This window comes from Oryx dammah, unplaced genomic scaffold, assembly GCF_014754425.2.
Source record: "Oryx dammah isolate SB20612 unplaced genomic scaffold, SCBI_Odam_1.1 HiC_scaffold_25, whole genome shotgun sequence".
In the NCBI taxonomy this organism is placed as follows: domain Eukaryota; kingdom Metazoa; phylum Chordata; class Mammalia; order Artiodactyla; family Bovidae; genus Oryx; species Oryx dammah.
Window position 1 is genome coordinate 99413154 of NW_024070209.1, and position 24680 is coordinate 99437833.

General features: G+C 53.0%; 1 protein-coding gene across 1 annotated transcript in view; it reads left to right on the top strand.

Annotated features, from left to right (window-relative positions):
- Positions 1-24680, top strand: part of HMCN2 (hemicentin 2) — a 175892-nt gene that overhangs the window by 37085 nt on the left and 114127 nt on the right. The window contains exons 6-15 of the mRNA XM_040225390.1: positions 202-308; positions 1425-1545; positions 3978-4241; positions 7294-7438; positions 7970-8091; positions 9641-9913; positions 10805-10946; positions 11381-11508; positions 12603-12716; positions 15310-15459. Of these exons, the coding sequence (XP_040081324.1) occupies positions 202-308; positions 1425-1545; positions 3978-4241; positions 7294-7438; positions 7970-8091; positions 9641-9913; positions 10805-10946; positions 11381-11508; positions 12603-12716; positions 15310-15459 (1566 nt within the window). The remainder of the gene's footprint in view (positions 1-201; positions 309-1424; positions 1546-3977; positions 4242-7293; positions 7439-7969; positions 8092-9640; positions 9914-10804; positions 10947-11380; positions 11509-12602; positions 12717-15309; positions 15460-24680) is intronic.

The window sequence follows — 24680 nt, forward strand, 5'->3', positions numbered from 1 at the left end:
GGTACAGCCAGCACCTGGGGAGGGATGAAGATGGAGAGCTGGAGGAAGGAGAGGCCTGGGTACCCCCAAAGGCCTCTTGTCAGTTCCTCTAGGAAGCCCGAGGCTGGTGTTGGAGGGCTGTGGGTTCCTGGGGATGAAGACGGGGACTCTGTCAACCCCAGAAAAGGGTCGGGGGCTGAGCAGGTCTTGGGGCTTCCACAGGGAGGATTCTGCAGAGGGATGACGGCCTCAACGTGCTCCTCAGCATCCCTGACTCTGCCAAGGTCGTGGCCTTTAAGCCTGAGCATCCCGGGCTGTGGTCCATCAAGGTAGGAGGACTTGGCTTCCTGGCATTGAGGAGACCAGCTTCACCAAGCTGAGACATCATCTTCCTCTTTCCTGGGCCCTCGGAAGCCTGGAGCCCTGGGACGCTGAGGGTTGGAGCGTGGGCAGTGATGGGGCATATCAATAGAAGTAGAGGGGCAAGATCAGAGGAGGAGTATTCTGCTTTGTGCCAGTGAGAGAAGTGGAGTGGTTTCGGGTTAGTGAGGGAACTTCAAAGAAGGACGTGGAGAAACCACCCAGGTGTCCAGAGGTGGGCAACGGGGTTGGCTCATGGTTCAGGACCCTGTCCTTTGAAGAGTGCACGGAAGAGGCTAGGGTGACCTTGAGCTCAGAGGCACAGGACTGGCAGGGGAGCGGAGTCTGCTCTAACCTGCCAGGGGCTGGGGGCCTGGGACTGGGGGCAGGGCTCCTGGCCAAGCACCCTGGGATGGGACGGGTTGCTGTCTCGGAAGCACATGGCTTTAGCTGATCAGAAAACAGTTATGGAGCCCCTACTGGGCGCTGGGCTTCCCTGGTGGCTCAGTGGTTAGGAACCTGCCTGCCAAGCAGGAGACTTGGAAGATGCAGGTTCAGTCCCTGGGTGGGGAAGATCCCCTGGAGAAGGAAATGGCAACCCACTCCAGTATTCTTGTCTGGGAAATGCTACGGACAGAGGAGCCCAGTGGGCTACAGAGTATGGGGTTGCAAAAAGTCAAACACGACTGAGCGACTAAACCAACAGCAACTGGGTGCCAGGCATAGTGCTGGGAGCTGCGGGCACTGCTGTTCTTCAGGTTCTGAGCGTCTTTGGGCCGAGAACTCTCATGCCAATGGGGAAGGCAAGGCAGGGGTTGGGGGACCTGTGGGTATTGGGGGTGGGGAGCGGGAACGACAGGGCTGCTTAGAGAGTCCCGCTCAGGCAGTGCCGTGGCTGGACTCTTCCTCTCCCATGGGGGAGCATCGTGCTGGGTCCCCAGGGAGCAAGTGAGTTACCCACAAGTCTGCAAAGGTGGGAGAATTCCAGCTGCTGACTCCAGGCCGGGTCAGGTCAGCCCCCTCCCACCTGGAGCTGAGGGCCTGGGGTCAGACAGCCGGGTGACGCAAGCCTGGGCCTGGGCTAGGTCTACAGCAGCGGCCGCCATTCGGTCAGGATCACGGGCATCAGCAACATCGACTTCCGAGCTGGCTTCTCCACTCAGCCCTCGCTGGACCTCAAGCACACCATCGAGTGGCCCCTGCAAGGTATGGTGCTCTGGGCCCTGGGGCGATGCAAGGCCGCCTTCTGCAGGGGTGGGGCTCACCTTTGGGAAGTTGGGGGGGGGTGCAGTTCCAGGGGGCAGCCATGAGCCTGTGACTATGGAGCAGGCTTGCAGGGGTTGGTCCAGCCTCTCTCTCACATCGCAGTGAATGCCCCCAGGGCTAGCACCTTCTCTTTGGGTTCCAGCCCGGGTGACCCTGGGACCGTTTACTTTTAGAACTTCCTTCCTGTCCCTCAAGGCCTCCACGAGCTCAGGCTGTCCCCCTAACCCTCCTTTCCCGTTCTCTTTGTCAAGATTTGTCTGTCTAGAGCCTCACTTCTTCCAGTGAACATCAGGCTGTTGTTGTTCAGGGGCTAAGTCGTGTCCAACTCTTTGCGACCCCATGAACTGCAGCACATCAGGCTTCCCTGTCCCTTGTTATCTCCTGGAGTTTTCTCAAACTCATGTCCATTGAGTCAGTGATACCATCCAATCATCTCATCCTCTGTCACCCCTTTCTCCTCCTGTCTTCAATCTTTCTCAGTATCAGGGCTCAGAAATATGGTCTCTTGCCATGGGGCCATTTGGAGGGTTTTGCTGGGACCAGCTGAACAGAGAGATGGGAGGGACTAGGCCAGAGCATATTAAAAAGCAAAGACATCACTTTGCTGACAAAGGTCCATATAGTCAAAAATATGGTTTTCCCAGTAGTCATGTATGGAAGTGAGAGTTGGGCCATAAAAAAGGCTGATCACCAAAGAACTTATTCTCTCAAATTGTGATGCTGGAGAAGACTCTTGAGAGTCCCTGGATGCAAGGAAGCCAAACCAGTCAATCCTAAAGGAAATCAACCCTGAATATTCATTGGAAGGACTGATGCTGAAGCTCCAATACTTTGCCCACCTAATGTGAAGAACCAATTCATTGGAAAAGACTCTGGTGCTGGGAAAGATTGAGAGCAGGAGCAGGAGGGGGCGACAGAGGATGAGATGGGTGGATGGCATCACTGACTCAATGGACATGAGTTTGAGCAAACTCTGGGAGACAGCGAAGGACAGGGAAGCTGCAGTCCGTGGGTCTCAAAGAGTGGGACTCAGGGACTGAATAAGAACAAGGCCAGGTCAAGATAACTCTGGACCACGGAATAATGACCCCAAAATGGTGTGTGCTGGGTCCTTAGAGCTTTCTTTTGAGTCTGTATATATCCTCTAAAGTTATTCATCCTTGTCAGCCCTTATGGGTTTCCCTGCAAGGACCTGCAGTGATATCTTCAAAATGAAAAGTGGGCTGCTCGTTCATTCTGTGTTTGTTTTTGCCAATAGCAGGGAGGTGGGAGGGAGGCAGAGAAACTTAGCTCCTATTCTAAAGCCAAGAGAGATGAGAAATCCCTGAACTGAAGTGAAGTGATGTGGGGGTGGCGGGGGAGAGTTTGAAAGCAGAGCAGTCCTCAGGGACAGTCCCCAGTGGGAGAGGGTGACGGGGGCCGTGTGTGACCTTCTTTGGTTTCTGCTTTTGATAAAGATGTGGCTCCATCCAAGACATTTTTCAAAAGTGAGAAAAACAGCAGGGCAATCGCAAGTAATAAATAATGACTGGCACTTGACCCCAGGGCACCAGGGAGTGGGGGAGGCTGCAGCGAACTGAACCGCTGGGGCCTGGCCACAGGAGCAGCTGCTACGTGCCTTTGGCTGGTTGTTGCAACATGGGAAGGAAGCCCAGCACTGACACGCTTGATTTTTCAAAGAATTCTGGACTTCTAGATTTATACATGCCCTTTCTAGACTGTCTGATTTTTTTTTTTTCAAAAGATGGAAGGCATTTCATGGATCACGTCTACCACATCCTCTGGTTCCCAGTTTATGATCAGAGAGAGAGAGAGAGAGAAAAGAATAGCTATCTGAAAAGGGAGAGACCTAACAGTTTCCAAATCAACTTAGAAGATTATGAAACCCAAGTCCAGTTCTGGCTTTCCTGAGATAGTGTGGAAAGTACATTTCCAATGAGATGGGAAGGGAAACCACAGGAAAGCCCACCAGGAGTCAGCATTCCCAAACTGGGGTGTGCATGTCACCTCGGCCTGTCCCAGAGCCTGTCGGCTGACAGCCAACACCAGAGTTAAGCGGGGGATGGGAGGGTGCCCTTTCTCAGTTCTGCTCCGTGAGCACCCCAGTCTGCAGAGCAGAGGTGACGCAATCATGGGAAGCCATGGGTTGGAGGAGAGTGGTGTTTCAGGACCACGGACAGTAGCAACCCCCCTTCTCTCCTTGTCCCACCCAGCATTCCTTGGCCTGGGGAAGAGAAGGTGAGGGAATGGGTAAAGGCGGACAAAGCAGGCTGGATCCCTAACCATGGCCCTGGGGTGGGACCCCTGCTTGGGGAGCCTCGTGGAGCCCAGCACAGATGCCAGCACCTCCTTCCTCGCCCTTTCCTCTGCAGGCGTGCCCATCTCCCTGGTGATCAACTCCACGGGCCTGCGGGTACCCGGCCGCCTGGACTCAGTGGAGCTCTCACACAGCTCAGGGCGGTCCCTCCTGACTTTGCCCACGCAGCCCCTCTCCAATGGATCAACCCACCAGCTGTGGGGTGGGCCGCCCTTCCACAGCCCCCAGGAGCGTTTCTACCTCAAGGTGAAGGGCAAGGATCATGAGGGAAACCCTCTCCTCCGTGTCTCCGGCGTTTCCTACCGTGGGGTAACTCCAGGTGAGTAATTGACTCCTACCGCCCCCAGCTCCTTGGCTCCCTTGGAGGCTCATTAATCCCTGAAAGGGTTTCCTGATTCAATTAGATTAGGAAATGTTTATTCATTAAACTGCAGGCTCTGCAATACATTATGCCGAATACTGAGATGCTTCAGATGCAATTTTCGGCTCTAGGGTTTACTGCAAAGTCATCTATGCATCCATAAATCCATCCATGCATCTATCCATCCATCCATCCACCTGTACATTCAACATTCGTTTTGTATCCGTCATGGTTCTAGAAACTGTAGACACAACAGTGGGCAGGTTAGTGAATATAAGTATGCCCTTGCATAATCATAATTACTATCATTGTCATAACGATGGTAACACTAACCTAATCACCATTTTGAGCACGTCTCATGGGACAATCCTGGGCCAAGCACTTGCCATGCATTTGTTCATTAAATGCTCATATCAGCTCCTTTCCCCCCCCCCGCTCCTGGTCTAAAGGGTTTCTTTTTATAATCTCTTGCATGCTTCTTGCAAAATCTATCTTTTCAAACCTTTTATTTTGAAATGATCTTGAAGAAGTAAAGTATGAAGTGTTAGTCACTCAGTTGTATCCAGCTCTTTGCTACCCCATGGACCGTAGCCCACCAGGCTCCTCTGTCCATGGAATTCTCCAGTCAAGAATACCAGAGTGGGTTCCCATTCTCTTCTCCGGGGGTTCTTTCCGGCCTAGGGATTGAACCTTGGTCTTCTGCATTGCAGGCAGATTCTTGACTGTCTGAGCCACCAGGGAAGCCCAATATTACCATAATAGTAATAAATTTCTTCATTTACCTTCTCCTGTAGTAACATCTTTTTTTCCATTTTTTAAAATTGAAGTTTAATTGCTTCACAATGCAGTGTTAGTTTCTGCTATCCAACAACAGGAATCAGCTATATGTATACATGTGTCCCCTCCCTCTTGAGCCTCCTTCCCACCCCACCCCCACCCCTCTAGGTCATCACAGAGCACTGAGCTGACCTCTCTGTGTTCTTATACCCAGTCCTAAGATGTGTCTCCATTGTATTGCTGGGAAACTGAGACCACTGACTTCACAGGGCTGCTCGGAGGATTGCATAAGCTAATGTACAGAACAGGACGGCTCTCAGATGCCCAGAGGTTGTACCCAGTATGTAGGAACCATGAACCACGCCCCTCCATGTGGCTGCTGGCACTGTGATGTCACTGTAGGCACAAGTCACCTTGTGCCCCCCACCTTTGGTCGTGTTGCGCTGTTTCCCACATGTGTGGCTTTTGCGAGTTTCCCGTGTGTCCCAGAGGTCTCGGCATTCAGGCTGGAGGCTCCCAGAGGGCAGGGCAGCATCTTTGGCTTTCCAGATCTGCCTCTGGTCCTGGGGAGTGGGGTCTGAGTTCACTGGGCACCAGCCTCCTTACTGGGCTTGCTTTCCTCCTCCTGCCCGCTTCCCACTGCGCTGGTAGTGACCCAGGAGGAGCTCAGAGGTGGACGACACTGACATCCCACATCAGTGGTGCTCAGGCTTTCAGACTCCCCCGGCCACTTCACTTGGGGATGCAGAGAGGATGCTGAGATGCCCGTGGTGAGGTGGGGGACTTTGAGGACCTGAATGGGGCAGGGCATCGCAGGGCTAGGGGCTTGGGACCCCTTCCTTCAGTCTCCTGGCCTCCACTCCCTGGCTGTGGTCCCCGGGGCTGCTCCTGCCTCAGCTTTTGCAGCTTTCAGGAGGCATTTTCAGGCAGGAATCTCAGCAGGGGGACTAAAGCAGCCTCTCTCTCTCTCTCTTTTCTCAGATGGCTCCCAGAGCTGGGAAGTTAAGTTCTGGCTTTTTGTCTCCATGTCAGCTCTAGATCAAAGGATGGGGGCGGAGTGGGGGAAGGGTGTGGTTTGGCAGGGGGTGGGTGGTTTGCTGGCCCCCACCACCACCTTCCAGGTCTGGAAGGCTAGGAGTTTGATGGGAGCAAGACACTGGGTTTGGAGATATGTGGGGTGGTGGGGTCCCTGGGCTTCTTTCAGCTCAAGGAAGAGGGAGCCAGAGGCTTCCAGTGTGTGGGGGTGAGCTGTGGCTGCCGCGCGCACAGCTGAGGACGTGGCTGGATGGTCCGACACCACTCTCCCCTGGGATGTGGCAGGGAGCCCGTAACATGATGTCACCACTGCCCTCCCACCCCCGGTGCTGTGCTCGGAGGAGGTCTGGCCCATTGTCTCACCCTCAGAGCATCTCTGGGGTGGATGAGGGAGAGGGCAGCGCAAGGGTTCCCCACAAGCCTGCAATCGCCCAGCAAGGCACAGACAGCCCAAGACTGGCTCTGTGGGTCAGTTCTCAGACATTTCCCCTGAAGCGACTCAAAGAACCAAGGAAAGACTATGTGCCACCCCAAGGCCAGGGTCAGGCAGGAGGAGGCAGTGGCGTCTCTGATGGGGGTCCCCAGAGGCTCATCCGAAGCTGTGAGATTGCATGGAAATCTCTTATTTTATCTTGAAAATACGTGTGAACTCTGTATTCACAGCCATGCTCCCACTAGGCTGATTTTTAGATAATAAAAAAGGCTTCCAGCCCACAGATTGTGAGTAAAACTGACCCTGCAGGAGGGGCAAGCGATGCACAACCCTCCCCAGGCCCCTGGAGAGTCCCATCTGGGGAGCATTTCATCAGATTTGAGGGCCGGTTTGACTTCTCTGTCTCCCACACAATTGACACAATGGTGGCACAAGCCATAAAACCCCCACGAGTCTTCATGGAAGGAGCTGGCCCTGCCACGTGCGTGTGCCAAGGGCTTCCCACTCACCACCTCTCACCAGCAGCTCACCACAACTCGATGAGGTCACTAATGCCATTAACCCATTTTACAGAGGTGAAAACTGAGGCTTAGGGAGGTAAGCCCCCCTGTTCTTGGCGGCCACTGGATGGTGAAGCCAGAGATTGAAGCCCTGACTTCTGGCCCCTGAGTTATCCTTGTGGGTCTCTGTGTTGCTGGGTGTGTCGAGGGCAGGCTGACGGGTGGAGGGCAGGGAGGAATCCCGAGTGCTGGCCCTTGCCCACAGGTGCCCCCCTGGTCAGCATGCCCCCCAGGATCCATGGCTACCTCCACCAGCCCCTGCAGATCTCCTGCTCTGTGCACAGTGCCCTCCCCTTCCGGCTACAGCTGCGGCGGGACGGAGCCAGGCTGGGTGAGGAGAGGCGCTTTCGGTGAGTGGCTCAGGGCTGCCCACTGTCCCCAGTCCCAGGGCTCCTGGGGACTTGATGCCCTGAAGGGACCTAAGGGGTGGTGGCTGGCACACCTGGGACCATGGTCGTCTTACTGGGCACCTCCCAGCTTGGCCAGGGTTGGGGGAGAGTGGGTCCCTGAGGCTCCCACCACTGCTGGGCCATCACTCCTTGGAGGAGCCATAGGCCTTCCTCAGATTCTGAAAACTCAACCCATGAAGGCCTGGTTCTGTGCTGGTCAGTGCAGGAAGGACCCTCTGAGACCTTCCCGCCTATGGTTGGAAGCCCGGGACTCAGAGAGGGGAAGGGCCTTTCTCAGAGTCACACAGGATATCGTTGGGATTTGCACGTCCTTAGCTGCCCGTCTCTTCTTACCAAGCCTCTGAGAGGTTTGGGGTCCTCTTTCGGGGCAAGATTCGGGGGGCCAAGCCCCCATCCGGAAGCCTGGGTGAGGCCGGGGGTCCCTCATGGGGGCAGTGCACTTGTGCATTGCCAGCTGTCCTGTGTTTGCAGGGAGTCAGGGAACAGCAGCTGGGAGATTCCACGGGCCTCCAAGGCTGAAGAAGGCACGTATGAGTGCACGGCAGTCAGCCGCGCTGGGACCGGACGAGCAAGGACTCAGATCGTCGTCACAGGTCTGTCCCCTTGCGCCCGTCCTGACTCTCCCCTGTAGGATTCCCTCCCAGGCTCTCTCCATCTGTGAGTGAGTGTGCCAACCAGCTGCTAGGGACCGTCTGTCATCCGGAGCCCGACGCCCACACTGCACCTGCGTGCTGGCCTCCGGTTTGGACTGTCTGCCCCACGAATGGCCTGTGGTTGCAGGAAGGTTAAGGACACCTGCTTGGGCTCTGCCTCCCAGTCCCCAGCCTCAATCCCACCCTTGACTTCTTGGTCAGCCCCCAGGCCCTTACATGGGCCACCGTCCACCTTGTCCCCAACCCTTATGCCTCCAGGTCCTGCCACCATGGCAGCATTGAACTCAGGAAGGTTGGAAAAGCCACAGATCCTCTTGCAATGAAATTGGCTTTGCTGTTAAAATAATGAACCTAAGCTGCCTTGATGGGCTTTCCTAGTGGCTCAGTGGTAAAGAATCTGCCTGCCAATGCAGGAGACATGGGTTCAATCCCTGGGTTGGGAAGATCCCCTGGAGGAGGAAATGGCAACCCACTCCAGTATTCCTGCCTGGAAAAATCCCATGGACAGAGGAGCCTGGCAGGCTATAGTCCATGAGGTCACAAAAAAGCCGGACACAATTTAGTGACATGGTCTCTGAGCTGTCACTTCTTAATGGTTTTTTCTTATTGAGAGTGTGAGTTTCTAAGCTCTTTCTTCTTTGGGGGCAGTGGCCTTAGTCCACATTTGGCTGCTGTTTATACAGAAAATAGCTCTGTACTTGTTACCCTTTTCCAGTTGAGGGTGATTTCTAAGACTTTATCCACCAGTGTGGAATTATTGGGGCTTCCCAGGTGGCTCAGTGGTAAAGAATCTGTCTGCCAATGCAGGATAAACTGGTTCAATCTATGGGTCGGGAAGATCCCCTGGAGAAGAAAATGGCAAGCCACTCCAGTATTCTTACCTGGGAAATCCCATGGACAGAGGAGCCTGGCGGGCTACAGTCCATGAGGTCACAAAAAATCCGGACACGATTTAGTGACTGAGCATGTACACTCGTGGAATTATTGCCTCAAATGGTGTGAAGTGTGGGTTGTTTATTTATTTTAGTCATTACATCGTGTCTGACTCTGAAACCCCATGGATTGGAGCCTGCCAGGCTCCTCAGTCCATGGGATTTTCCAGGCAAGAATACTGGAGTGGATTGCCATTTCCTTCTCTAGGGGATCTTCCGACCCAGGGACTGAACCTGTGTCTTCTGCATTGGCAGGTGGATTCTTTACCACTGAGCCACTGGGAAAGCCCTGAAGAATGGGCTAACTCTTGCTAAATTTTGCCGTTGGCTGTTGTATGGAAATCAGGCATGCATGCACACACACACACACACACAGCCCCCGGGCGGGTGTGAGATGGCCGTGCGGTGGCATCGTCTGGGCATGGTGAGCAGATGCTGGTGAGCTGCTCTGCTGGGGGGAGACAGTGGACTCTGGGGTCTGGACACCACCAGGGTCTGCAGGATGTCCCCCTCCCCATGCCAACCCCTCGGTGCCTCCTGCGCTCCTGTTCCTGCAGACCCCCCGCCGCAGCTGGTCCCTGTCCCCAATGTGACCGTGTCCCCCGGAGAGACCGCCATCCTGTCCTGCCTGGTCCTGAGTGAGGCCCCCTACAACCTGACCTGGGTCCGGGACTGGCGAGTCCTGTCGGCCTCGACGGGCAGAGTAACCCAGCTGGCCGACTTATCCCTGGAGATCAAGAACACCACCCCCAGCGATGGCGGGCGGTACCAGTGCATGGCCAGCAACTCCAATGGAGTCACGAGGGCATCCGTCTGGCTCCTGGTGCGAGGTGAGGCTGCTCACTACCTGGCATTTCTCCAGGAGCCCATCCGGCCATCCCTCTTCTCGGACATCAGCTCCAGTAGGCAGCATCCGCCCTTCCAGAGTTTTCTCAGCCTTCGGAGTAAGAGGATTCTGTAGCCTCCCAGCCTAAGTGTAGTGGTTCAGCACTGTTGGGAAGTTCATCCTCATATCTAGCCTCAATTTCTACTGCTGTTGGCCAAGCCAGTTTCACTGTGTCCTGTCCTCTTTCTGGGCCATTGAGCACGTCCATTGTCCAGCCCTCTCGATATGCAAGACAGAGATGGGACATTGGAAACTTCTGGAAGCCCAGAGATCAGTTGTGCTCAGCAGGGTTTGGGTAGCACCAACCAGCTCGGGGTGGAGAAGGCAGTAAGAGGAAACATGTCCAGAGGGTTAGTGCCTGGATTAGGTACTCACCTGGGATTTAGGTCCACAGGATTTAGACGGATCCTGCTTCTCTAGGGAACTGTCTCCCCCAAGTGTAAAAGTGAGTGTGTTGGAGCAAATTTCACTCTTGTGCCAGTGACTCTGGATTGGCTGCTTAGAGTGTGTTGAGAAAGATTCTGAGGCCATATCGAGGCTGCTGGTATAGGACGGGCTCAGCTCAGAGCAGAAATTCAGGGAGCTCAAGGCTCCCACCAGGGGCTATTGGGAACTCAGGTCCCCGTGTGGCCTGGGGATGTGCCTGGGGGCTGCCTGGTCAACCCCGGTTCCCCGAGAAGCTGCTCTCAAGGATGCAGGTCCCTCGGGGCCCTTCTTTCCTGGGTCTCCGCTGTCTGTGGCCGCGGGGAGGAGCCGGGGGCTCAGGGCTGGGTACCTGGGACAACACGGCTGCTCTGACAAGCTCCTCCCCACCTGTCCGCTCTTTGAACTCCAGAGGCCCCGCAGGTCAGCATCCACACCAGGTCACAGCGCTTCTCCCAGGGCATGGAGGTGAGGGTCCACTGCTCGGCCTCCGGATACCCTGCACCCCGCATCTCCTGGAGCCGCGAGGGTAGCGCCCTGCAGGAGGACAGCAGGTGAGGGCCTCAGGGACCTCTCTGGGCCTCAGTCTTCTTAACTGTAGCAAATGGAGTGGCATTTGCCCCACCTTCTTCCTGATGATTTGAGGCTCAGGAGCAAGATCACTGGGGAAACATAGCGATGCCTCATGTGGGCTCTGGAGTCAGGCGTTCCAGCCACAGAATCCGGCAGACCTGTGCTCGCATTCTGCCTCTGCCATTCAGGCTGTGTGCCCCTGGGCAGGTCACCTTACCTTTCTGAGCCCGATGAATAAAAAAGGAACATAAAAAGTGATGAACCCACAGCCTGGCACAGAGCAAGCAGTCAGTGTAAAATGGTGTCACCGGTAATGTTGTTAATTAATCTGCTTTTAATAATGGCTGGGGCAACCCCATGTGACCCAACCTAACTGGCCCCTTCCTGTTGAACACGTTTCGTGGCACGACTCCAGAGTCCGCGTGGATGCCCAGGGAACCCTGATCATTCAGGGGGTGGCCCCAGAGGATGCTGGGAGTTACAGCTGCCAGGCTGCTAATGAGATTGGCAGAGATGAAGAGACAGTCACCCTCTACTATACAGGTACGTGAGTCAAGGGCCTCTGCAGAAGAGGGTCCCTAGTCCTGCCTCCCCCCACCCCTCCCCTTCTCCCTCTCATCCACAGATACTTAAAAGTATCTACTGTGTGGCAGACACTGGGATACAATAGTGAACACAGGGTCCCCGTCCAGGTAGAGGTTATATTCTAATGGGGAAGCAAAATGCAAGCAGATAAATAAGGTACTTTCAGATGGTGAAGGTATGGGACGAGCACAGAGCAGGGTGGTGTGATGGAGCGACGTGTAGCTGGGCAGAGAAGGAAACGTACACACAGGATCAAACCCTTGCCCCAGACGGGAATGGGAACAGTGTTTCAGGGAGAGAGACAGGGTAGGGCAAAAGCCTCGAGACAGGAATGGCCCTTGGGGTCCCCAAGGGGCTGCAAGGAGCAGGAGGCTGGCTGGAGTCAGGGGCCAGGGAGCGGCAGCCAGCCCCTGTGGTGCATTTTAGAACCTTGTAAGATTCCACCTTTTACGCCAGGTTCAAAGAGGACAAAAAAAAAAAAAAAGAATGTAGGTATATCTGACTCACTTTGCCACAAGCAGAAACTACCTTAATGCTGTAAATCAACTATACTTCAATAAAAATTATCTTTAAAAATTATATATAAGAAAAAGGAAATATACATTAATGTGTTTAGAGGTAAAGGGATATCATATTTGGAACTTATTCTCAGCCATTTAGAAAAAAAAGAATACAGAGAGAATTCCATCATGATAAAAGGAAACGAATATGGCAAAAATGTTAACATCTGGTGATACGGGTGAAAGGTACATGAAAAACCTTTGTATTATTCTTGCAACTTTCATTTGTGAAATTACTTCAAAATATAAAGTTTTAAAAAAAAAAAAAGAGGACAAGAAGGGAGTTTAGTCCCGGGAGTAATTGGCTTTTTAAAAACCGGCCAAGGCTGCACCTTTCTGGGGGCGACTGTCCCGGCTGGTGGGGGGTGGGGAGGAGGCAGGTGCTCAGCCCCACCCTGGCCCCTCTGTCCCTCCCCCAGCTGGGGAAACCGGCGCTGTTGCTCTAGGGAGTCTATGGGTTGGTCCCCAATTCCCCATCTGCTCTCCACACAGACCCACCATCCGTGTCGGCTGTAAACAGCGTGGTGCTGGCTGCCGAAGGGGAGGAGGCGGTGCTGGCATGCGAGGCGACTGGGGTTCCCCCGCCCCGGGTCATCTGGTATCGAGGTATACGGACTGGGTGGGGAGAAGGGCCTGCAGAAGGGGCCTGCGGGCGGCCCTGGAGGATCAGCTTTCCAGGACGGTCATGGGGGGCACTCGGCATGGGGAGTCTGGGGAGAATGGACTGTTTCAAGCAGCCCCCGTCACCCTTAGCCCAGTATCCATATATAAGTGACGCAGACTGGCTCTGTGATCAGGAGCAGGCTTTAGAATAGACCCAGGTTTGAATTCTGGCCCCCTGAGTGGCCTCGGACAAGTGGCTTGACATCTGTGAGCCTGCTTCCTTAGCTGGGAAGTCAAAAGACAGCTTGTTTTCCCCTAACATTCTTCTTGTTTATTTGGCTGCATCGGGTCTTAGTTGCTACACATAGGCTCTTTAGTTGTGGCGGGTGGGATCCAGCTCCCTGACCACGGATTGAACCTGAGCCCCCTGCACTGGGAGCTCAAGGTCCCGGCCATAGGACCACCAGTCTCTGAGACAGGGTGGTTGTGTGAGGATTAAATGAGTCCATATGTGCAAATTGTTTAGAACAAGCCTGGCCCGTGGTCTGGGTTCAGTGTCCTTAATGGTGATGATGAAGATGCTGTGATTATCAGAGAGCTGGCAGTCATGCTGAGCGTTCTGTTGTGAGGCTTTTCTGAATTAGTGAGTGTAGAGGGTTTTCTGTGTGTTGGACCTGGAGCTGGAGTTTGATCGACAGGAGCCGCTCTTGCTCCCACATCAGTGGACCTGGGTCCCAGGGCTCCTGCCTTGGACTTTCCAGAGCAGAACCCTGGGCTCCTTCTCAAGCATAGCCCCCTCCCACCCAGACGCACTCCAGCCTTGGCAGCACCTGTCTGTGATCTCAGCAGAGCCTCACCTCAACACTGACAGGCAGTGTTGGCTCAGAGTTTGAGCATTTTGTCCATGGCCACCAGCTAGTGGCAGCAGAGGCCTCGAGGCTCCTTCCTCAGGGTGCGGTCACTGCCTGTCGTGGCTGGGAGCTCTACCAGCCCAGCCCAGGAGCCACCTTTTCTCCCAGCGGAATGGCTTCCCAAGTGGCGCTAATGCTCAAGAATCCGCCTGCCAATGCAGGAGACGCCAGAGATGCCAGTTCGATCCCTGGGTCAGGAAAATCCTCTCTGGATAAGGCAGTGGCCACCCAGTGCAGTATTCTTGCCTGGAAAACCCCATGGATAGAGGAGACTGGCGGGCTACAGCCCATGGGGTAGCAAAGAGTCAGACATGACTAAGCACAGCACACCCACCACCCCATGGAATGTTATTCAGCCTTAAGAAGGCATGACGTTCAAGTTACACGACAGTGTGAGTGCAGTTACCGTTGAACTGTATGCTTGAAAATGATCAAGATAATAAATTTTATGACTTTCTTTATTGCCACAATTAAATTTTTTAATTTGACTCCCATGACAAAGAAAAAAAAATTGAAAAAAAATCAGGCCCATAGCAGCTATTGTGTAGAAATTTCCCCCTACTTCTAATTGGCCAAATGAAGAAAAAAATCTTTTATCTGTGACATTTTCAGAGACATTTGCTCTAATATGGGGTAATTAAGTAGTAAAAACTTAAAAGATAAAAAGTTTTCTTAATTTGGAAAAAAGGAATGCAATTTTGAGACAACATAGATGAACCTCGAAAACATGATGCTAAGTGAAATAAGCCAGAAACAGAAAGACGAATATTATATGATTCCACTTAACCAAGAGGGATCTCTTCTAAGAGATTCCTAGTGTGTGCAGATTTAGAGACAGAGAGGAGAAAGATGGATGCCCGGGGCTTGGGGAGGGGTAAATGGGGAGTTAGTGTTTAAGTAGGGCTTACATTTGAGAAGATGAAAAAATTTTGTGGATGGATCATGGGGAATGTACCTGATCCCGCTGAATTGGACACTCAGTGCTTAAAACGGTAAAATCTTGTGTTATGTATATTTACCACAATTTTAAAAACAAACAAAAATTAAATTAAGTTGTAAAAAAGGTTCAAAATCAGGGTGATCCCTCAGGCCTTAGGAGCCTGGAGGGGTGGGAGTCAGGGAACAGTAAGAGAAATGAGAATGAATCATCAGAGAGGCAGAACTCAGGGGGATGGTGGGGGGGCTTTTCCCAGAGCTGACCCAAGCCTCAGTCTGCCCCTGAGCAGAGGGTAGGGACCCAGGAGGGAGACCCAAGCGAGGCGTTCTTGGGTAATGAACCTGTCACATGCAAGAGGGCAGGCTGAGACTCACTCTTGGCCAACAGAGGGACTCAGGGAACTGGACTTAGAGGTGCTCACTTAAAAGAAAAATTTTTTAATTGTGGTAAATTGTGCATAACATATGCAATACCATCTTAACCGTTTTTAGGTTTATTCACATTGCTGTACAACCATCACCACCACCCATCTCCAGAACTCTTTTCATTTAGCAAAACTGAAAATCTGCACCCATTAAACAATAGGGGTCCTGATTGCAGGGTGGGGGGATCTCTACCTCACCCGCACCCCTTTGAGGTCCCAGCCTTGTGGAGCTGCAGGAACCCAGGGTCAGGAAGGCAGCTTGATCCCCAGGCCTCCAGTGGCAACCATGGATATCTGCCTGATGTTTTCTCGTCTTCGGTCCAGGGGATCTTGAAATGATTTTGGCCTCTGAGGACTCCATTTCTGGGATGCTGCGGATCCCGGTGGTTCGTGAGAGGGATGCTGGCATCTATACCTGCCGAGCTGTCAATGAGCTGGGCGACGCCACTGCAGAAATCCGGCTGGAGGTTGGACGTGAGTGTACACCTTGTCCCCGCCTGTTCCCTGCCACCTGCCCTACTTCTGAGCAGGGAATGCTCAGGTAGCAGAGAATGCCGCCCTATAGCCTGCCAGTGGGGAATTCGCATCATTTGGATCCAGAGCACGTGAGACAGGGATTTTAGAGGGAGATGGTGTGTGCGCTCCCACTTGCTGTGTAACAAATAGCCCTGAAACTCTGTGGCTTAAAATAGTGAGCATCTATTGATGCACAGTCCTGGAGGGTTAGGATTCTGGTTCTGACTCAGGGTCTCTCATGGGAAGGCACTTATTACACTGGTCAGGGATGTGGTCATCTGAAGGCTTGACTGAGGCTGGAGGATCCACCCTAAGTTCATGTATGAGGCTTTTGTCAGGAAGCCTCTGTTCCTTACCCTTATGGTCTTCCCTGGAAGGTTTCTCGTGACATGGGTTTTCCTAGAGAAAGTGAGTTGAGAGGGATAGAGAAAGAGAATCTAAGATGAAAAAGTTTAATTTAGTCGCTCAGTTGTGTCTGACTCTTTGTGACCCCATGGACTGTAGCCTATCAGGCTCCTATGTCCATGGGATTTTCCAGGCAAGGGTGCTGGAGTGGGTTGCCATTCCCTTCTCCAGGGGATCTTCCCAACCTAGGGATCGAACCTGGGTCTCCCACATTGTAGGCAGACTCTTTACCATCTGAGCCACCAGGGAAGTAAGTCTTTATAGCCAGTCACAGTCTTGGAAGTGACATACCATCATATATCCTATAGGTCACATGGACCAACCCTGGTATTGGTAGGTGGGAGAGACCCCTTAAGTGTGAGAGTCCCAGGAAGCAGGGGACATTGCCCACCATGGAAATAGCTTGGCTCCGCCTTGGGCATTGTCATCCCTGAGACCCGAGTTCCAGTTTTGTGTCCCTCACTGACCATCTATATGCTTTGGTCAAGTCATTGACCCTCAGTTTCCCCATCTGTAAAATGGAGCCGAGGGCTTCCCTGGCGGCTCGGCCATAAAGAATCTGCTTGCAATACAGGAGAAGTAGGTTCGATCCCTGGGTGGGGAAGATCGCCTGGAGAAGGAAATGATAACCCACTCCAGCATTCTTGCCTGGGAAATCCCGTGGACAGAGGAGCCTGGCGGGCCATAGTCCCTGGGGTCACAAAAGAGTCAGATATGACTTGGCAACTATACAACAACAAAGCGGAGCTGACCACACTACCTCCTTTGTTGAGTGGCTGTGAGGGTTCAATGAAATCAGACACATAACATTTAGCACTGGGTTTGGCCCATCATGGGTGTTTAATAAATGGAGAAGTGATTACTCCCCTTTTACAGATGGGGAGTCTGGATTCTTCTGTGGCTGGAACATGGCCTTGGCTGTGATTGCCATGAGGTTTTGGTGCCAGGCCCGGATCCCGGGCACTGGGAACTGCTCGGAAGTTGTGGGCACAACTCCTTGGCGTGCCGAGCCAGAGCAGATGGGGCTCTGAGGGTCGGCTGTGGCCATGACGGGAAAGACAGGTGCTGAGAGTTCGGGGGAAGTGCGGAGACTGGGGAACGGGCTTGAATGGGCCGGGTGGGATGGCCAGGGGGCTCCCCAGGGAGGCTTGAGCAGGAGGGTCTGGCCCTGGGGGAGACGGTGCCATCAGGCTTGGGGATCCTCCCACGGTTGGGGGTACCTTTAGTGTTCGTTCATCTGTTCTATCATTGCCATCCTCCAGCATATGGTCACCAGGTGGCCAGGCCCTGTCCCCGGACCCTGGGTTGGGAATACAACCCCATCAGCCCTTATGTGTCCTTGGTGCCAAGAAGAGAGACAGTAAACAGACAATTAGAATGCTCAGTGTACTGAGTAATTAGAAGTGGCATCTGCGGGGCCTGTGCCCAGAGAAGGGGGCTTAGCCAGCACCAGAGGCCGGGAAGGCTTCTTGGAGGAGATGATGTCTAAGCTGAACCCAGAAATAGTCAGGTGACAAGCTGCACAAAAAGATCTGTACAAAAAATATCTTCACGACCCAGATAATCATGATGGTGTGATCACTCACCTAGAGCCAGACATCCTGGAATGTAAAGTCAAGTGGGCCTTAGAAAGCATCACTACGAACAAAGCTAGTAGAGGTGATGGAATTCCAGTTGAGCTATTTTAAATCCTAAAAGATGATGCTGTGAAAGTGCTGCACTCAATATGCCAGCAAGTTTGGAAAACTCAGCAGTGGCCACAGGACTGAAAAAGGTCAGTTTGCATTCCAGTCCCAAAGAAAGGCAATGCCAAAGAATGCTCAAACTACCGCACAGTTGTACTCATCTCACATGCTAGTAAAGTAATGCTCAAAATTCTCCAAGCCAGGCTTCAGCAATACGTGAACCGTGAACTTCCGATGTTCAAGCTGGTTTGAGAAAAGGCAGAGGAACCAGAGATCAAATTGCCAACATCCACTGGATCATGGAAAAAGCAAGAAAGTTCCAGAAAAACATCTACTTCTGCTTTATTGACTATGCCAAAACCTTTGACTGTGTGGATCACAATAAATGGTGGAAAATTCTGAAAGAGATGGGAATACCAGACCACCTGACCTGCCTCTTGAGAAACCTGTATGCAGGTCAGGAAGCAACAGTTAGAACTGGACATGGAACAACAGACTGATTTCAAATAGGAAAAGGAGTACATCAAGGCTGTATATTGTCACCCTGCTTATTTAACTTTTATGCAGAGTACATCATGAGAAACGCTGGGTTGGAAGAAGCACAAGCTGGAATCAAGGTTGCCCGGAGAAATATCAATAACCTCAGATATGCAAATGACACCACCCTTATGGCAGAAATTGAAGAAGAACTAAAGCGCCTCTTGATGAATGTGAAAGAGGAGATTGAAAAAATTGGCTTAAAGCTGAATATTCAGAAAACTAAGACCATGGGGTCCAGTCCCAGCACTTCATGGCAAATAGATGGGGAAACAGTGGAAACAGTGACCGACTTTATTTGGCGGGGGGGTCCAAAATCACTGCAGATGGTGACTGCAGCCATGAAATTAAGACGCTTACTCCTTGGAAGGAAAGTTATGACCAACCTAGACAGCATATTGAAAAGCAGAGACATTACTTTGCCAACAAAGGTCCATCTAGTCAAGGGAATGGTTTTTCCAGTGGTCATGTATAGATGTGAGAGTTGGACTGTGAAGAAAGCTGAGTGCTGAAGAATTGATGCTTTTGAACTGTGGTGTTAAAGAAGACTCTTGAGAGTCCTTCGGACTGCAAGGAGATCCAACCAGTCTATCCTAAAGGAGATCAGACCTGGGTGTTCATTGGAGGGACCGATGCTAAAGCTGAAACTCCAATACTTTGGCCACTTGATGCGAAGAGCTGACTCATTGGAAAAGACCCTGATGCTGGGAAAGATTGAGGGCAGGCGGAGAAGGGAATGACAGAGGATGAGATGGCTGGATGGCATTACCGACTCAATGGACATGAATTTGGGTAATCTCCGGGAGTTGGTGATGGACAGGGAGGCCTGGCGTGCTGCTGTTCATGGGGTCGCAACGAGTTGGACACGACTGAGCGACTGAACTGAACTGAGCTGAACTGACAAGCTGCGGGGACAGTGTTCCAGGCAAAGAGAACAGCGTGTGCAGCTCTCCCCCAGGCAAGAGAAGCCAGGCAGAGAGTGAGGCGCGAGGGTGGGGAGGGGCGAGGCCGAGGCGGCTGGCTGCCCAGCTGTGGGTCACTCCCGGCCTTCGGCTAGGGAGCCTGGTGGCGTCTGGGCTTTGTCCTGAGGAGGTCGTGAGCGGTTTCTAAGGAGAATGATGTGCTCAGACTTTCCCTGTCTGTGTGGCTGGGCTCTTGGGTGGGGTGGGGTGGGTGTGGAAAACCATAGGGCCTGATGATAAAAATATAATAAGTCTTCCATGAAATCTGCCCTGTAGCAAGGCCAGCTCTAAGCACATTTCATGTACTAACCTGTCATCCTCATAACAGCCCTTTACAATGGGTTCCACTTTATCCTTTCATAGATGGAGAATGAGGCACAGAGAGGTTAAGTGACTAGTCCAGGATCACACATCTGGGGAGTGGCAGAATCTGAACCCAGGGTCAGGGATTTTTAGTCCCTGGACTTGGTCCTGATGCTCCCAGCAGGGTGAGCTTGAACGTTGCTTCTCTACTCTGAGCCTTGGGCTGCTCACTTACAAAATGTTTGTGGCTGTTGTGTGAGTAAGAGATAAGAAAGGTCTTGGACAAGAAGGGCTCTGATAGATGTCACTGTCGCTGTGATTAGTCGGTGGGTTCTGGGTAGGCAGAGAAAGTGCTCCAGGGATGGCTGCCCTGGGCATTGTTACAAGTGGTCCTCCTTTGTTCCGTGTCTGATTCCTTTTCAGCGAAGCCTTATTTCTTTGGGGCCCAGGCCGACCCGCCTGTCTGATCCTGTTCCTTCACCTGGCAGTTGTTGGTCTGGAGGCCATTTCCCCATATCAGAGGGGCGAGGTGGCGGGCACCCCAGAGGCAGGCATCTGGAGCACAGGGCCAGTGTGACCTCTGGCCTTGAGGTCAGGGATGGGGTGGACTGTGGCCCAACACCTGTGTGTCTGGGGAGAGCTGGCCTGGCAGTGGTGGTGGGAAATTGAATTTCCTGCCCATCTGGGTGGCAGCTGTGGTACGGCCTTCCTGGCCAGGCTGCCACAGCCTTGCAGGACTAAGAATGGGGGCACTGTGCCCACTTCCTGCTGTTCAGCTGGGAACTGGCTTCCTGGAGGTATTGGCGTTGGGGGCGGGGTACAGAAAGGAGGGCAGCCTTCCCCTGACCTGCCAGGGAGTGCCCACACTGTGGACCAGCCTTTGAGGGTCTCTCCCCTCTGGGCCTGGCATTTGTCAGACAGGAGTCCTGGATCGAGGTCCAGGGCCTGCTGCTTGTTTAGCCAAGTTATTTACCTTCCTGGGCCTTGCCTTCCTCATCTGTAAAATGGGGCTGCTGATGACAGAGGCTTATTCACAAGGTCCGTGAGAGATCTAATGAGAATGTGCTTCACTCAGGACTTGATTGAAATAAATACTCAGTGTACAGGGGGCCAGGCCCAGTGACAAGGGCCTGGTGTGGCAGAGTGAGACGGAGTGATTGTCCCGTGGTTGGTGACCAGGCTACATGGCCATCCCCAGTCCCCCCTAGAGCTCAGTGCTCTTTCTACTGTTTTAAAACTGCTCTGACCCAAGTTCCCTTCGTCCTGCTGGTTTCTCTTGAAATGGATGTTCACTCAGCCCTCTTTCTTTACTTTTAGAACTTTCACTTATTTGGCTGCATCGGATCTGAGCTGCGGCATGCAGGATCGTCGTTGCGGTGCGCATGCTTCTCTAGTTGCTGCGTGTGGGCTCAGTAGTCGTGGTGCTTGGGGTTTGTTGGCCCACGGCATGTGGGATCTTAGTTCCCCAACCAGGGACTGAACCTGAGGCCCCTGCATTGCAAGGCAGATTCATAACCACCAGACCACCAGGGAAGTCCCCACTCAGCCCTCTTTCCACTGGCTCATTTTCGTCTCTGCTTCTCATCCCTGACTTGGAAGCCTCTGGTTGCTGGGTGGGTGAGCAGGGGGCGGCGGGTGTGCGTCTATGAAAGCAAAGCCCCTCCAGCCAGCCAAGGGGAGCAGGAGAGAAACACAGCTGGGCTCTGGGGCCAGCATCCGGGCTGCTTCTCCATCAGGCAAGGGCCCAGAGCCCATGACCCTTTTAGGGCTGCTGGACAGGGCTCTGATTTTAATTTCTTTTGCCATCAGGAGGAAAAAAAAAAGTGAAGAATAAGTAGATGAAAATGAACCCAGCCTGAATTGTGTTTGTCTTTATAAACAGTCATAAAATACAGTTTAAGATTTTAAGATTTTTTTTTTTGTTTGTTTAGGGAGGAGAGTCATCCTGCACTTCTGGCCAGTGGAGCTGAGGCTCCAGGCTCCACCGCAGGGTCTTTCTGTGGGGAAAGGGGTCTTCCCGGGGTGGGGGGCTGTGGCAGCCATCCCCAGCCCTGTCTCCTTCCAAGAGACCCTGGAATCCTTCTATAAACAGGGCAGGGCCTGAGGCCAGCCTCTCCTGTGGTCACCCTGCCCATCGGCCGAGTCTTTGGGCCTGGGTCCCCCGTCCTCCTTCTGGCCAGGCTGAGTCAAGACTGATTAGAGCTCCATTTCCCAAGCTGACACATCCCCACAAGCTCTGGCCCAGGGCTCTGGGCCATGGGAACTGGGAGGATGGTGGAGGAGACTGGGGGGTTGCAGGGTCCCCAGATGACAATAAAGAACTCTAGAACTTTAAGGTACTAGAACGGGGGAGAATATAGTTATCTCTTTCTAGAGGGGGATCCGAGGTCCAGAGTGGTGAGGGAGTTCATCCACGGGTGTCCAGTGGGGCAGAGGCCGTGAAGTGGGGGTGGGGAGGGGCCCTGCCCAAGCTTCAGGCCTTCAGGCTAGGCCACTAGGGGGGCCAAGTGAGAAGAAGTCATCACCTCTGTCAACTCACTTCCTTGGAGAATCCCTGGGGGTGGAGGGAATAGCTCATCAGTGCCGATAAGTCTCAGCTTTGGCCACACCCTCCTGTCCCGCCCCCTCCCAGGCTGGTGGCTGGCATCCTTCACGGGGCAGTTTTCTCTTCCTGAGTGCTTCCGGTTCCCTGCAAACGCACTGTAGCTCTCAGATGATGAGCTTAGAGAGCATGGCGGCTGCTGTGTGTCTAGCTGTCTCAGGGCACTCACAGCTCCTGCCCCGGAAACCTCTCAAGGTCAAGGCAAACAGGGCCATTCCTGGGAAAACCTGGGGGCTGCGGAAGTAGCTCATGGTCCCTCCCTGCAGAGGGGCACCTGAGAGTGTGAGGAGGGGGGCTTGGAGCCTGAAAGCAGAGGTGGCTGAGCCTCGTGGATGGGACCCTGGGGAAGGGCACGGGGCTGGCAGCCCGCCCCACCTCCAGATGCTGCAGGACCAGCGTGGGCCCCACGTGGGCCCAGCTTTGCATCTCAGTGTCCCATCTGCACAGTAAAGGGACCAGAGGACCCCCAGCTCTGGTGTGCAGGGTTCTGGGGTCCTGCCTTATTTGGAGGCTCCAGTGATGAGCAGAGGGAGACAGAGTTGCAGTTTTAGGGGCAGGATCTGATTCTGGAATTTAGCTGACTGCACCTCTGAGAGAGGAGTGAAGAGGTGCCAAGTTGCCCCTGAGTACCAATGAGATGCAGGGGTGCAGTGGCTGACAGCCTGGGTCTTAGCAGCAGCCGGATCTGGGCTCCGACCCCAGCTCTACTATTGACTTTGAACTGCACTTGGGGCAGGTGTCTTAATCCCTCTGACCCTCAGTTTCCCCATCTGTAAAATGGGCTTTCGAATTGTGGTGCTGGAGAAGACTCTTGGGAGCCCCTTGGACAGCCAGGACATCAAATTAGTCAATCTTAAAGGAAATCAACCCTGAATATTCATTGGAAGGACTGATGCTGAAGCACCAATACTCTGGCCACCTGATGTGAAGAGCCAGCTCATTGGTAAAGACCTTGATGCTGGGAAGATCAAGATTGAGGGCAGGAGGAGAAGGGGCAACAGAAGAGATGGTTGGATGGCATCACCACTAAATGGACATGAGTCTGAGCAAACTCCAGGAGACAGTGAAGGACAGGGAAGCCTGGCATGCTGCAGTCCATGGGGCTGCAAAGAGTTGGACACAACTTAGTGACTAAAAGCCAACAACAAAATGGGGTTGTAAGAATACCCACTCCGTGAGTTTACTGAGACAGTGAATGAAGTCATGTTCCTTAAAGTACTACCATCTTGCCTGTCACTGAGTAGGCATTCCAGATGCTACCCTTTGATGTGACGTGAAAGTCTCTCAGTCGTGTCCAACTCTTTGTGACCCCGTGGACCATACAGTCCGTGGAATTCTCCAGCCAGAATACTGGAGTGGGTAGCCTTTCCCTTCTCCAGGGGATCTTCCCAACCCAGGGATTGAACCCAGGTCTCCCGCATTGCAGGCAGATTCTTTACCAGCTGAGCCACAAGGGAAACCCAAGAAGACTGGAGTGGGTAGCCTAGACCTTCTCCAGCGGATATTCCCATCCCAGGAATCGAACCAGGGTCTCCTGCACTGCAGGCGGAGCTATCAGGGAAGCCCGGAACCCTTTGATAGTCGCTTACTATTATAAGTCAACTGTCCCTTCTTGGGGAGGGAGGTGAAGTTCAGGATTGGGAGGAGAATGGGAAGGAGGGTGTGCTTTTTAATACCTCACATTTGGGAGAAAAAGCGGGGTTCTTTGGCTATGGAAGGAGAGGGTCAAGAGGCAGCGTGCAAAAAACGGGTACTGAGAGAGAGGTCTGCGGGAGGAGGGAGGTTTGAATTGGGCCCTGCAGTGTGCTGAGTAGAGCCGAGGAGGCAGGCTCTGGGGGTACCTGGCCCTGGAGCTACCTACTCAGGGTGGGGGGAGGGGAATAAGAAAGCTGTATCCCAGGGCCAGGGCTTTGCAGGACCAGTGACCCCATCTGAGGCACCCGGAGCAGATACTTGCTTGGATTCTCAGTTGCCGCAGCTGCCAGGCCCCAGTGAGAAAGAAAAGCGACTTGCGGGTGGTGTCTGAGCTCAGGTCCAAGACTGCCTTCCTCCTTGCAGCGATTTTCCAAGTTGTGTTTATATCCCTGGAACTCCCCTGCTCCCCGAGGCCAAGAGGGAAATTTGATGTCATGATTTGGATGGAAGGGGGAGATTTCTGGAGAGAGATGGCAAGAACAAAGGGGTGGAGGATTCTCCTCCATGCTGGATGTGATGGGTTCAGAACAGGCTGGGGTCTTTCCTGGTCAGGGGTCTGGGGACAGGGCTCTGAGGGCAGTGCCCAGAAGCTGCAGGGAACGGGGCCTGGACCTGTCTGGAGTTGGGCCACCTTCTGGCCAGCAGAAGCATGGAAAGGATTATGAGTCTCTGTTTGGGGAAATAAATTACTTCCATGCCCCCACTCCCCATCATAAATATAAGACAATGCTTAGGAGAAAAAACTTTGAAAGAAACACTACAAACCATGAACAGTGGCAGGGACATGAGGTTTGAAGTGTGTGGAGCAAAAATGAAGGCTAAACCCTCATGTGATGCTCGAATTTTTTTTATAATTCAGGCGCCCTTGTTTATATCTGTTATCCTGGTGTAATTATTATGATGGCTCTTTTCACTCTCCAGTGTCGCATTTGGACCATAAAGTCTAAGGTCAAGTTATTTATAGGCCTATTTTGACTTTGTAGTAGAGAT